This window comes from Mobula hypostoma, chromosome 18 (genome assembly GCF_963921235.1).
Source record: "Mobula hypostoma chromosome 18, sMobHyp1.1, whole genome shotgun sequence".
NCBI classification, from domain to species: Eukaryota; Metazoa; Chordata; class Chondrichthyes; order Myliobatiformes; family Myliobatidae; genus Mobula; species Mobula hypostoma.
In genome coordinates, this window is record NC_086114.1 from 16,535,052 (window position 1) to 16,549,938 (window position 14,887).

General features: G+C 39.8%; 1 protein-coding gene across 1 annotated transcript; it reads left to right on the forward strand.

Moving 5' to 3' along the window:
* The first annotated feature begins 353 nt into the window (after positions 1–353).
* Positions 354–14,255, forward strand: LOC134358365 (cytochrome c oxidase subunit 5A, mitochondrial-like). The gene is made up of 5 exons (XM_063070504.1): positions 354–564; positions 5,233–5,349; positions 8,796–8,917; positions 11,246–11,371; positions 14,110–14,255. Exons 1-4 carry the CDS (start codon positions 456–458, stop codon positions 11,357–11,359), a joined length of 462 nt encoding a protein of 153 aa, XP_062926574.1. The 5' UTR covers positions 354–455; the 3' UTR covers positions 11,360–11,371; positions 14,110–14,255.
* Positions 14,256–14,887: the final 632 nt, after the last annotated feature.

The window sequence follows — 14,887 nt, forward strand, 5'->3', positions numbered from 1 at the left end:
CTTCCGCAAATCAGTGGCAATAATAAATCCGATTCTGATAAGACCTTGACTTTGAACAGGGTGGTCAAGAACCTGCCAGCTTTAAATATGGTGTGACTATCTTCTAACTAGTCACAATCGGCTTCTGCGCATGTGCTTAATTTAACTTCTCTAAATTAGCGCACCATCCTTTGTGCGCATGCGTTTAATTTAATTTCCGCCCCTGAAATCAATTTTGCGCATGCGTAGTATTGAAACCGGTTGTATCTGCACGCGTCTGGTGCCCACACTCCCCTCCCCGTAAAGAATAGGAACAGCATGCGCCCAGATCTTCGCCAAGTGTGTGGTACGCATGCGCTCAGTGTGTACGTGCCGCCGAATGACGTCATGCGCAGCAGCGGAGAGTCCAAGTCTCGCTAATCGGCTAGTAGCGGCACTTTCTCTTCCCCTCCCCGAGGTCAGGCCGGTGAGCAGCGATGTTCCGAGCGGCGCTGAGGTGCAGCGGCAGCGGCTTATCCGCTTGGCGGAGGGCAGCGCTGGCGCCAAGGAGGCCGGTGGGCCAGGTCGAGGCGGTGCAGCCAGCGGGTGAGACCATGTGGCCGCGGTGCCGGCCATGGCGCCGCGACCCCTCTCGTGGGCGAAATGGCGGGCAGGTGACCGGCGGCGGGGCAACGGGTGTGCGGCTGTCCAGCTCCGAGCGCGGCATCCACCCTCCCCGTCCCCTCCAATTCTGGGCTGCCACCGCCGGCCGCAGTCCGCTTCCGAGCCCGTGTCCTTGCAATGACCCGTCAGTAGGAAAGGAAGGCTTTGGGCCTGGTGATGTTCCCCTTTGATGCGGCAGACTCTGATTCATTCTGCAACTGGCCTTACTTGTTCCAGCCTGCTCCCTATTCACCTTTTAAACACTTTATTTCCCCCACTTCTTTTGCAATCATTCCATCCTCCCCCACCCACACTGTCATCTCCCGTCATTGCTGTCACCTTCCGCTTGTTAAAATGTTCTCTCCACCAGGATATCTTCAAGCCCACCTCCCCCACCCCCTGAAAAAGTCATTGCATTTTAACACTTTATTCCCTTTTTCTTTACCTTCCACTCACTCCGGTCACTTTCACCCCGCCGTGCTATCCGGTCACCTATCCACCCGACCACCTCACTCGAAATGTATTGTTTTACATTTGTTGTGTTCCACTTCCCGTTATCTTCCCAAACACCGCAAGACCCTCTTACTACTGCATGCCTTTTTAATGATTGTTGGCTGCTCGTGGGCGTAAAAGAATGCAGAGTAGAAATCCAAGAAAACTACCATTACTGTGGTATAATATTTAGTCACAATGCCGCATTTGTATTCTTCAGGATGATGGGCTCTGAAATTTTGATTCTTTTTGCTGATCAATTATGTAGTGAAAGTTTGGGGAAAGTTCATCGTTGTCCTTTTATATCTTAATGCACATTAATGAGTTCATTGTAAAATGGGTCTGCATCCTTTTTATAGAAATGGTGGGTTGACTGATACTAGGGATTTGAAAATCATTATGTTTTTAGATTTTGTTAAGAAATCTAAGCTGTAGACCCCACACTACCACAATTTTCTGCATCTGGTGGAAGGCTAATTCAAGGTCAGTTATTAGAGGCTTTTTGCATCTGATGTCTAATCACAGATATTAAATTACTGTTTAAATTATTAAAAAGGCTCTGGTTCACTATACCTGTATGTCATGAAATCTGGGTGTTTCTAAAATATGGGCATTCCCATTTAAAAAAAAATCTGAACATTTCCTAGTTGTGGGATAATAGGGAAGTAGGGGTTGTCAATTTAGGATAAATGAAGTGAAAGTTTTGAGCTGTCAGTCTTTGAAATTTTTCAAAGGGTATACGTAGTTATTGAAACTATTGAAAAGTACAGCACAGAAACAGGCCCTTCAGCCTATCTAGCCTACTGAACCATTTGGAAACAAGCCTTGGATGTTTTTTTAAATGGAGGTGGATGAAGACATACTGCATGTAGAAGGGAACAGTGAAGTTACATTCAGATCAACTGGTATTAAATCGCAAAGCAGGCTTGAAGGGTCAGGTAGCCTTTGTCCATTCACTTCCATAAGTCTGAATAAACACCTATGCATCAGAATCAGAATCCTTTATTATTGCCAAGTATGTGGACACATACAGGGAATTTGATGCCGGTTTCCCTGAGCTCTCGCTGTACAGAATCAAAAAGCAAACAAAACAGTGCAAATAATGGTGAACTATATACAATGAGGTATACCTGTGTATGTACAGGTGGACTTGGCTTATAATAGACTAAAATTCAAGAGTTCATAAGACTGATGGCATACAGAAAGAAACTGTTCTTGTACCTATTTGTCCTGGCATACAGTGATCTAAAACGCCTACCAGAAGGAAGGAGTTGGAATAGGTGTGATGGGTCTACAGTGATACTGCTTGCTCACTTCCTGACTCTAGATGCATATAAGTCCTGGATCAAGGGCAGCTTCACACTAATAATCCTTTCCGCAGCCCTGACGGTTCTTTGGAGTCTATTCTTGTCTTGTTTGGTAGCTGATCCAAACCAGACAGTGATGGACGAACAGAGAACAGACTGGACTATTCCTGAGTAGAATTGAATCAGCAGCTCCTGAGGCAGGTTGTACTTCCTGAGTTGACATAGGAATACAACCTCTGCTAAGCCTTTTTGATAAGAGTGTCCGCGTTAGGTGTCCACTTGAGGTCCTGGGAGATTGTGACACCCAGAAACCTGAAGGTCTCCACAGCAGACACAGTACTGTTGAGTATAGTGAGTGGGGGAGTATTGGGGGGCTCCTCCTGAAGTCCACTGTCATCTCCACAGTCTTGAGCATATTTAGCTCCAGATTGTTCTGACCACACCAGAGGGCCAGTCATTCCACCACCAGTCTGTATGCAGACTCATCACCATCTTGGATAAGGCCAGTGACAGCCCACGCATTTAAAAACATAACCTCTCTGAGTGATTTTATTTTTGCAACAAAAGGATGGTTCTGTTTGCACCTGAAATGGAAAGCATGCTGCATTAAAGTGCTTATAATTGCCTCGTTAAACCAATGTGAATAGAAAATGACGAATCTGTAGGTAATGATTGATTAAATAAAATGTTTGCAGAGAGTCAAGTATGTAAATATTAATGCATTATTTTTGAAAACTTGGTGTTGTGACCTGCGTCGAGGTTTGGAGCACACAAGCAGTTGTTATTTTAGCATTCTAGTGTAACTCAAAGGGAGATAGCATTCTCAGAACATTTAGACAAATTGGTCAGATTGAATGCTATGGAATATTATCACCAGAACTTATGACCTGGACATTTTGTTTCGTTCAGCTTTAGACTTTGCTATATAATCATTATAATACGTCAAAAGAAAATTGATGCACAGTTAATGAAATTGGATCAACAGTTAAGTTTAATGGCTGTTCCTCATACTCTTAACAATCCCAAGTAGAAATTATTAAATTCTGGTATCCATATGCTTGGCCCACAATGGCTGTGTACAAGTTGTGAAACACTAGTTGAATAGTTTTGTTTTTATACATGATTTCTCTCAGCTTCCTGCAAAATATTAATTGGCAAATCATTTACCCTTTTGAATTGGTAACACGTAGAGGTTTGTTCTGTGGTGAGCTCTTCAGCTGTCACTTGATACGTTTAAGGAAGTCGAGGGTTGAAATTTTTAGTTCTGGGAAACTGCTTGGGCTTGGCTCTGTCAATGATTAATGTTTCCTTATTGCAAAATGGCACACCTTGTATTAAATGGATCAAGTTTGTATAAATGGATTAAAAATGTTTAAAAAGGCAGTGATCTACTTTTATAATTCATTTCAAAGGTCACTTCTGCTTTTTTTATATAAAAGCTCTGAATCAGAAAATTAAGTTCTTTCACTGAAAGCATGAATGCCAAGTTGGTACTTAATTCTATTTTATTATTGCACCCCTAATTCTTTCCCCCCACCCCCAACAGATCAGATTAAACTGGTGGCCAGCCAGGTTGTATTGATATAGATATGAAAATGAACGCAAGAATTTGATCACTATTTTACTAATCACTGAAGATTTTTTAGTTTACTGTTGTGCAGACTGAGTATCTAGGGTTGTGAGTGATCTGACTTGTAAAAAAGCTGACTACGTACAAATTCTTCCATCCACTATTGAAGCATTTTGCATGCTAGTACCCACCATAAAATGTTTCGTATGATGCCATATGTAATCCACTAGTTTAATTGAGTAGTATTAATCATTAAAGAATTACAGCAAGTAATACAATATGGGTAGCTTTAGAAATTAGGCATTACCGATAGATGGCTAAATCAGCTTAAGATCAGTTCTCAGTATGGAAGCTTAGTAACCCAGGGACTGCATATATTTAATTTTTACCATTTCCCCAGATTGTAATTTTACAGCATGCTGCTGCTCAATGCTGATTGTAATGTGCTAATCTTCACTCAATTGTCAGATACTGTTGCTTGCCGCTGATCTTATGACAATGTGAAGTGTAAAACTTATGGTCACATTTAACCAATGCTGACTCGTGCATGCTCAGAAACAACTTACTGAAACAGAAGGGGATTTTAAAAATCAGCTTTTCAAAAAGAAAACACTCTGACCTCCAGCTTAATGTACCTCAATCTTTGAACTCCGCCATTTTGATACTGGGAAAACAGGATCCATTTGCAAAAGACTTTTCACATCTTTCCCCAATGACTTGTGCAGAAGGTTAATTACGACTGAGCAATTTAAATTGAAAAATACTAAGGTGTTCTTCAGGGCTGGAACCCAGGTGTATCGTACCTTTGAAACATACACTTAAAGCATAATCCTGCATTTTAACAACTTGGAAACTTCTTACCCCATTGAGATTGATTTTTGAGATCATGCAACTATTTGACAGGTGATACGAACTGTAACTTTATTAGCCTACTGCTGATCCTTCTCAGCCACTGGTTCCAATACAGGTGGTGATTTTATTCAGTGTGACCAATTTTTCACTGCACAATATAGCTAAATAATAGTTACGGAAATTAAATTCTCTGGAACTTTTCTCACCAGTTTCTTTCAATATTTAATACATAATGACTGCCTTGTGATATAGCAGGATGAATTCTGACGTGTGTTTTATTACTTTGCCAGTTGAACTGGGGAGGAGAGAGCTACATGGCCTAGGTGATGTGTTCAGTCGGGATTTTTTGTAGCTGAAGGAAGGTTTTTTAAGACTTTGTTTCTTTGACAGCTGTACTTGCTTCACGATGGTATTCACATGGGAAACAGGAGACTGATGAAGAGTTCGATGCCCGTTGGGTGACATACTTCAACAAGCCTGACATTGACGACTGGGAGCTCAGGAAAGGTAAAATGAAAATCGTTTAGAGGCTAGACTTAATACCACTGACCCTGGGAGAATTTTTCACGATAGCCCATGACTACCATCAGAAATTTGAGCTTTCCTTGCGACAGCTGAAAAAAATTGGAAGATAATTATAATGAAAGTGAATCATATTTATGCATACTAAGCCCCCATTGAAAGTATATAGACTACTCGTAGAAAGTCATGCTTCAGTATTGTCTTGTGAAGGTGATAGGAGAGGTTGTCTTCATTTTTCTTCCCTATTTCTTCATGTTTGGGTGTTTTCTTCTGATACCCATTTAATTCCTGTTGTTTTGCTTAAGTCCAATGTGTTCATGCCAAGGTTCTTAATGGGGATGCTCCCTGCAGTGTGAAAGAAGGTGAGACCAAGATGGATGGAGGCGACAGGGTGGGAGAGAGCTTGTTTAGATATATCACTGTTCAGGCTGCATGTTAGTTTGTCGGGTTGTATGTGTGCGTATTACATCAGGGCTGATTCTCATTTGATCTCCTTTCCATTGCTCTGTTTAAACTGGATGATAGACATTGTGCAACAAACCACCCATACCAAATGAAATCACTCTCCAGGTCTTTGTACTTAAAATGCAGAGTAGAATTGAGTCACTTTTGAAGTTGAGAAATTGGTTTTGAAGCATGACATCCAAACATATTGCAGACCATTGCAATGAAGGTTGAGACAAGTAGGTAAGAAGCCAATTAATCCAACATTTGAAGTTCAAAATAAATTTATTATTTAAAAAAAAATTAGTATCTACACATTTAACTCTTGAGATTCAAATTCTTGCAGGCATTCACAGTAGAACATAAAATGCAATAGAATTGATAGGAAAAAATTACACAAAAAGACACATCCGATTGTCAAAAGAAGACAGCTGCAAATACAGAGAAAAAGCTAATCATGGTTATAAAGTAAACAATATTTACATGTTGTATGACTTATCTCCCATTTTATAGTTGGAGTAATAACTTTGGTAGCTCTACCAATCAAATAGCTTTAAACAATTCTTAACCATGCCTTGTTCATTTCATGGGCTACAAGCTATATCTCCTACTTAGAGCAAATCAAAACTTGGAATGACAAAAGTTTATTTTTCTATTTATTTGGTGTTTGGTTGGATACTGCCATTATGATTTGAACCTGATATGGTATGTTGCAGTTAGTCTCTTTGTACATGTAGTTTGCAATTTTCCATGGTGTAAAAGAACAATCAACCACATGTGAATGCTCAGTCTTTAATCTGAGGAAAAGTGAGTGAAGGAATGAATGGAGTTTTTGTATTGTTCTGTGGTTTCTTACTCTTGGCTTGCATAGCTGGCAACAACCTCTATATACTCTAAAGTTTGTTACAAGGACTTGTTCCAAACAAAAATGTATTATATGCCATAGTTGGAACAACCTAATATACTTGAACTCTCATTAAAGAAAAACGGTTCAAAGGTTCATTTATTATCAAAGTATGTATACAATATACTACCCTGAGTCATCTTCTCCAAATATCCACAAAACAAAGAAAACCATGGAAATCGGTTCAAAGAGAAACAGCAAACCCACCACCTCCGCACAAAAAAGCGACAAGAACATTAGCTCCCAAACCCCCTCCCCTTCCTCTGCACAAAAAAAGAGGCTACAACACAATATTAAAAAAACATAAGACTGAAATAGTCCAAATCCATAAATGCAGAACCTCGGTAACATCCTCCGATGTTACTGAAACAGACATTACGCAAACACGGAGTCCTACCCTCTGGGCACAGCGATAGGCCACACAGGCTCCATTTCTAGTGGCAAAGGGACTCCATTAGCAAACAAGAGGCAAGTAATCGGCACTGAACCCTCACTTACCTTGCGCATTTTCCTTGATGTTTTGATTTTCCTCGTTGCTTTAATCGTTAATTAATGGAACCTTTAATCACCAAAATGGAGTCAATTCAGCTGCATTCTGTCTTGGAAGTTTATTTTCTTTGAGGGTTCGACCTAGAACTCGCGCTCACTTCCCGGATCACTCATTTGATTTCCAAGTTGTAAAACACAGGCTCTAATAGTTCCAGAAACACATTTAAGAAGGAAAATAACTAAAAGAAATGAAATAAACAGTTTTGTTTATGTAGAAGATGTCAACTGAGGGAGCATTGTACGCAGGCGCCATCTTGACCAGTATATCTTTACATTTCTCTATCTTTCTCATAACCTTTTCGTAACTGTAGAAGAATATATTTTAAAATGTTATTTTCAATCCTCCGTAATCTATTGCTGCACAACTTTTTTCCCCTAAGGGCTGTCAGGTTGGCAATGAGAATTTTTATTTAGACAATACAGAAATATTTTTGTGCTGCGTTCCAAAAGCTATCATTTCCACATGACTACGTACAAGCTTTGTTCTCTTTGGGCAACAAAAGAAAGTTGTTGGCTCTTTCATAAGGAAATCTTAACAGATGCAGCTTTTGCCTAGAAATGTAAATTACTCAATGGAAAAAATGCAGTTAAACTGCATAATAGAGCTGGCTCGTCTGGGATAAAATCCATTGGAAAAGAGTGAGCTGTGAATGAATCATGGAAGTGGATTGGATGCTGTGCACCATTTTTGTCTGTTTTGCCACAGTGGGTAGATAAACTGGAATTGCAGTAATGGGCTTGTTTGCTGAGATGAATAGCAACAAGATACAGTGCAAATACTGTTTGGAAAGTTGAGATTGTTCCCACTTTGGATTTAGAACTATTGTCTTTCTCACCTAATCAACTTGACATTAACATTTAACTTCCATGAAATGACATATGCCTGTGTTAAAATAGGGTTGCAAAATGCTGTTCCTAGTTACTATACGATTTTTCCATCTTTTTTTTAAAAACCTTTCCAAATTGTAACAATGCTAATCAAGGGCAGGTGGGGGGGTGTACCTTGTGGATGATGGGCATTTATCTACAAATGGGTACGAGGTTTACCTGATTAGGGTTGTGACCATGTAGGAGGATCTGGGATAAGTGCGAATGAAACATTTAATGGGTCAGATATGACTACATGATGTAAATTGTACATTGTTGCTTCTAGCCAAATTGGGTAGATGACTGTTGATCCCAGATGCAGTTTATGTAATATGCAAAGTATCTTCGATCTGCATCTGCTTCGGCTTTCTTCGCAAGAAATCCAAAATTGGCATGCACGCCCAGTTGCTTTGTGGACCATGCTTGGGAATTTTACACAGGGATTTTGAATAAAGTTCTGCTTATCTGCCGGTCAGTCCTAGACTGGTATTTTGGGTAACAACCCAGAAGTTAAATTTAGCAATCTTCAATTTAAATATGCAGCTTTTGTCCTTCCTTTCCATTCATTCTATGCTGACATTGTATTACATGTACGATAACTGAAAACCTGCCTTACAAAGACAAGTTATACTGATAAATCACTAAGGAATATCTATTTTATTTTCAGGAATGAACACCCTCATTGGATACGATCTGGTACCTGAACCTAAAATTCTTGACGCAGCCCTGAGAGCATGCCGTAGATTAAATGATCTAGCTAGTGCAATCCGTATTCTAGAAGCAGTGAAGGTCAGTACAACAGCATTTCACTTCGTGTTGTTTATTTTGCACAGATGAGATTAAAAGATTGTAGAGTGTTGATAAGTGGGTGAGAGGTCTAGTTTACCCACTTTAATACAGTATTGTCTACTAGATTGATAGCCACAACAGTGCTAATGTTGCTTGCTGCGCCCTGTCCCAATCTGTACTAATGTATGGCATTAAGGCAGAATTCCTAAAGGCGTTAACTGCACTTGGGGTGAAGTCTTTATTTTACTGCCAATAATCTGAGCTGTTGTCAATGCAGACCTGGCAGTTATCTCTCTCATGGCACTTTCCCTTGAAACACCAGGAAAAGTTATTTGTTCTTTCACACTCTTCCCATCTCACTATTCAGTGATGTAGGTGAAGAGCCGTTTGCTTGCATTTCCACTCTAATCTACTGTGGCACGGTAGTGTAACAGTGAGCATAACACTCTGCAGTGCCAGCATCCTGAGTTCAAGTCCTGCTGCTGTCTGTGAGTTTGTATGTTCTGCCTGTGACCACGTGGGTTTCCTCCGAGTGTTTGTTTCCTCTCACATCCCAAAGACATACGGGTTTGTAAGTTAATTAATCACGTGGGTGTAATTGGGTGGAATGGGCTAGTTGAGTTGGTAGGGCCTGTTACCATGTTGTATCTCTAAACTATAACAAAAAAATTAATCTGGGGTCTACATTGTAGCCTGTTTTATAGAAATCAAATACTAGCTGGGTCACCATTTTGTAAAGCATCTGCAAGGGTCAAGAGGGGTAACACTGAGCTTCCTGTTACCTGCCACTTTAATTCGTCATCCCACTTCCACTCTGACCTCTCTGTGGCATCCTACACTATTGTAAGGCACAATGCAAGTTTGAGGAACAGCACCTCATCATCTTCCTGGGCATATTGCAGCTCTCCTGACTATTTTGTGCAGCTTGATTTCTCTACCTATATCAGTTGTTCAACTGCAATATTGGTTCATCCTGGTTTTTCTCCCCATTTTTATCACGCCCCTCCCCCTTTCTGGAAGTGGGGACATTCCTGGCCTGACCTGCCAGAAATACCTTTCTGCTCTACGTTTTGTAGCTACATTCTTTGGACCATGTTCTCACCCTCAAACTGCTCACACTTATGGACCAGTTGACCTTGTATACAGCTTATCCTGTGGTCACTTTGGTTCTATCTATCTGATACATCCCCATCCTTTCTGCAATTGTAGCTTCTTTTCTCTCCGTGCGACAGAACTGAAACACTAACTCCGTTTTACTTACTACTGCTGTGGCCTGATCTGAGCATTTTCAGTGTTCATATTATTTCCACTTCAGACCATCCTAATAACGACTAACAAACTCCACGGGAACAGCTCTCCTATTGTGCCAATTTGGGCCTGCAACCTTGTACTATACAGTTGATTCTTAATACCCTCAGGATTGGTAGGTAATGTTGCCTTGCCACAATTACTACATGCTCAGAACGATCCAGAGTTAAATCATAGCGATAGACACTTGCAGCCCAGTTGCACGTCAGCATTACAAGAATAGAAGTTCTGATGTCTTTCCTTGAACACCCACCAAAAATAGACTGGCTTATTTTAATTTGTATTTGTGTAGAGCCTGCTGTGTTTGTTGACAAAACTGACTGGTATCTCAGAAATTAACACATTCATAACAGACAGATAGGGGTTTTACTTCAGCCTCCTCCGGAAGGAAAATGATGGTGCCTGTATGATTTTAAACACTTGAATTTTTTTTTGCTTTTCAACTGAGGCAATTGTTTGACAGGAGTTGAGTGACTTTGATGTCATTTAGAACAAAGCTTATCTCCTGTGTGAAGTTGTTGAATTGTAGCCTTAAGTTGAAATAAACTGCTCTCTCATGTCTGAATCTGTAGCTATATAAGACCATGAAAAAACTGCTGGCAGTTTACTCTACCAGTAAAACTCCAATGATCTGGCATACAAGTCCCAAATGTGCCAAATTCCCCAATGTATTTTTGTTTCACTTTTTTAAAAAAGTTAAATTTCAAAAAAAAAACCCAGAGGTTTGAAGCAAGTTAAAAGTGGCAGGAAACCTAAATTTCAGCGTTATGTTTGTTTGTCAAAGCCAGCAGAAACATGCAAGCACTTAGAACCCCAGATCAAGCCACAAACCTCATTGATTCCTATTGTGTCTTACAAAGGCTCCAGCCCCATTCCTACTTGTATTCCAGAGTGTATGAGTGGGCTAGATTTTAAACCATTGAGAATTTCAGATGTTTTGAAATCAGATTGTTGAAGTGTTACTGTAACTGGATTTCTTGAAACAAATGGGTATAATACTGATACCTCTTAATTTTTCAGGATAAAGCCGGACCTCACAAAGAGATCTATCCCTATGTTATTCAAGAACTCAGGCCCACATTAACTGAACTTGGAATTCCTACTCCTGAGGAGATTGGTATAGACAAATTATAACAATATACATGGGTGAGTTTTGAATATTTGTGTGATTCAACCAATGATAAACTGATTTAAGGGGATTTACTGAATCTGTTTTTAAAAGAATAAGATCATGCATTGGATTAACCACCAGGAAATTAACTGGAACTACTTAGAATTACAAAAACTTACATTAAAGTATTTGCTGTTATAAATTATACTTGCATTATAAATGAATCAAAATGTCGTAAGGTGTTTAATGAGTCTTCAGATAACATGTAACACCAGGTCACAATTATACAAGGACATCTGAAATATGAATGCGTGTTAACTGTAGGATTATTGAGGCAAAGGATGTGTTTAACTATTAAGTCATTTTTAATTGATACAAGGATTCAACGTTCTTCATAAACTTCCAGTTAAAGGAATGAATCCCCAAATGCACGAAGTTGGAGCATTTCTGGCAGTTGAATTTTTCGTGATGCAGTCAGACAACCCTTTGTTTAAAAAAAATCTTGGAGATGGGACTGTGGTTACTCAAGCAAAAAATAGACTGCTGGAGCTCAGGCCATGTTTGTGGAAATCAGAGTGAAGGTCAACAACATTTCCACAGATGCTGCCTGAACCACTGAGTTCCTCCTACAGTCGGTTCTTCCCTCTTTAAAAAAAAATATTGGCTACTTGTTGAGAAAGTTTTCAAGACTACACAAAAATGGAGCAGCATGGTGGTGTAGTGGTTAGCACAACGCTTTACTGGGTTCAATTCCCACTGCGGAATGTAGGGAGTTTGTACATTCTCCCCATGCTTGTGTGGTTTTCCTCCAGCTGCTCCAGTTTCCTCCCTCAGTCCAAAGACATACTAGTTAATAAGTTAATTAGTCAGTGTAAAATGTCCCATGATTAGGCTAGGGTTAAATGGGAGGTTGCTTGGCTCAAATGCCTATTCTGCACTGTCTTGATTTAAAAAAAATAAAAGTGTAATATTTGAGAACATGTCTACTGTGAGCCATTCCTCATTTCTAACATGTTTATTTAGAGTGGTGATTATTAGATCAACTTTCATTAGCTGGCTTCATTAATAATTTGTCTAATGAAATGTCTTTTGAAAAACACATTAGCTCTGATATTGATTTCTCATTTTGCCACTTATCCACTTGCATTCAAATAGAAAATACTGTCACCTTGATGGGAAAGTGATCCCCACCCTCTGCCCCATTACCACCTTTAGTAGACCAGTGTATCGTTGTCATCCTAGACAGTTACCCTCTTGAATGATAGCTATTAATGCACTTAATCCAAAACACAGTTTTGTAAGTGGAAGCTTTCATAATCAAGCAGTGTGACTAGTTTTCAGTAAGTGCAAACAATAAATTGAAATGAGATGCTTATGAAGCCATTGAGGGGACATTATTGGATTTTGTAATTCAGCCTATATCCTGATCATTCAGTATCATTGCAGTTTTTGTTTTACTGCCGCTGGCATTTAGGGCAATGATTAAGGTCCTCCATCTCTAGCAGTGTTCAGGGCTTGCTTCATCATGTCAGTAGCTTCCTCTTGTTTTCACTATTCTCAGTCATGCAAGTCCCAGGTTGAGACTCAGGAATACCGTTGCACTAAGATGTGGAAGGATTCTTCATTGCTGTTTACGTAACAATTTTTTTTATTAGGGTTGTTAGCCCTGAGCTGAACCCTCAAAGGTGGAGGACCAGTGGAGCACTCTTAGTCTGGCATCTACCCTTTAATGTGTTTGGCACGTGTGACCTGACCGGGAGCCAAAGCATAAAGCCCTGACTCCAGCCAACATTGCACTTCGGGTCATTGAGACACGCAAGCCTCCAACCCAACGACAAGATTGTGGTCCTCTTGGAGGATCATTGCCGTTTAGCTGATGGTTATTTACATTTGCCAAACATATTGAGCTGACCTACAAAATCTGCACTTGTAGTTGTTTCGTCATTGGATTTATACTTGGATCTTTAAGTTTACATGCAATTATTTCAGCGTTTGGAAAACAGTGCTGGTTGCACAAGGCAGCTGTTTGAAGATTGAATCTGGTTCTGAGCAAATTAAGTATATTACTTCCTTATGAAATACAGTATTAAGTATTGTAGCAGGCCTACCAAATGTTGGCTCGGAATGCTAGGGAGCTAATATAAACTTCTTTCCTGTTAAAGAACTGGCATCATTAGTGTTTCCCAGGAGGAAAATAACCCATTGTTAAGCAATGATGCTCAACTGGTAATAACTTCTCCCTGTGCTAAGTAGAATGACATTCTGCCCACTTTGTTGTGAAGCAATACTTAGTTATTTTCATTGAAATCTGAGAATATTTGAAGTTCCTTGGAGCTTTAATTTGTAATGTCTATTGAGGAGAACATGATCCTGCACAACAGATTCAGTCGGAGCTTCTGGATCCTACTTCCAAATCTATTCCACCGTGCCCCACTTATGTATAGGCCAGACTGAATAAAATACCAGCTGTCTTCAACTTTCTAAGCCCCTGCTTCTCTAAAGACAGTTCTAAATCCGCTCTATCTGCCAACCTTTTGACACTTTTAATAATTCCTCATTGTTACATAAATTCTCTCTTACAAAGTGCCATGGTGCATTTTACTGCATTAATCACAATGCAAGTTGCCTCGTGTAGAAGCCCCTAAGGTCCTTAAAAACTGGATCACTTCATTTTGACTAATTTCCTGTATTTATTGCCAACTTTGTTCAACTTTTGAGGTCAGTTAAGTAAAAACGAAGCATCTGACATTGTGCAACATTTCTTTTCTTTCAGACGGTTTCCAGAACTTCATTTGATGTGATTGTACATGATACAAGATACAGTGTGAAATATTACTATTGGACGTTTAATTCTGTTCTGTTGTATGTATTACGTCTCCCTGTGAACTCAATGCAATAAAGAATGGCCTGGTAAATTAATCAGAATCAGATTTATTAGCACTGACTTGTATGATATGAAATTTGTTGCTTTTCGGCAGCAGTATATGGAATTAAAAATTACTATAAATTACAAAAATAAATAATTCCAAAAAAAGGTCGTACTCATGATTGTTCAGAAACCTGATGGCAGGAGGAAATAACAACTGTTGAACAGATTTATGTGCATGTATACTCTTCCATATCAATCTTTGAACTGTCAGCGGTACCAGTACTTCCAGTGTCCCAGGTGGCAGCAACTTCGACCCTCAGTGTTTATATGAACACTGACACCGGTTGCTGTGATACTAGCTTTACTGTGATTACCGAGAGGACAGGTGGTGCACTGTTTATACAATTCTGAGAAGAATCTGGAAATTTTCCTCTCATTTAGCTCTAGAGTAATGAAATGGTGATCCATGTCTGCCTCTACTGCCATGATGAGGCCACTCTCAGGTAGGAGGAGCAACGCCTCATAATCTGTCCTGGTGGCGTGATGTCAATTTAGTCATAGAAAACTAACAGCAATTAAACGGGTGCTTTGGCCCATCTAGTCCATGTCGAACCATACACTGCCCAGTTGCATCGATCTGCACGTCTACCTATCCAAATTTCTCTAAACATTAAAATCGAAA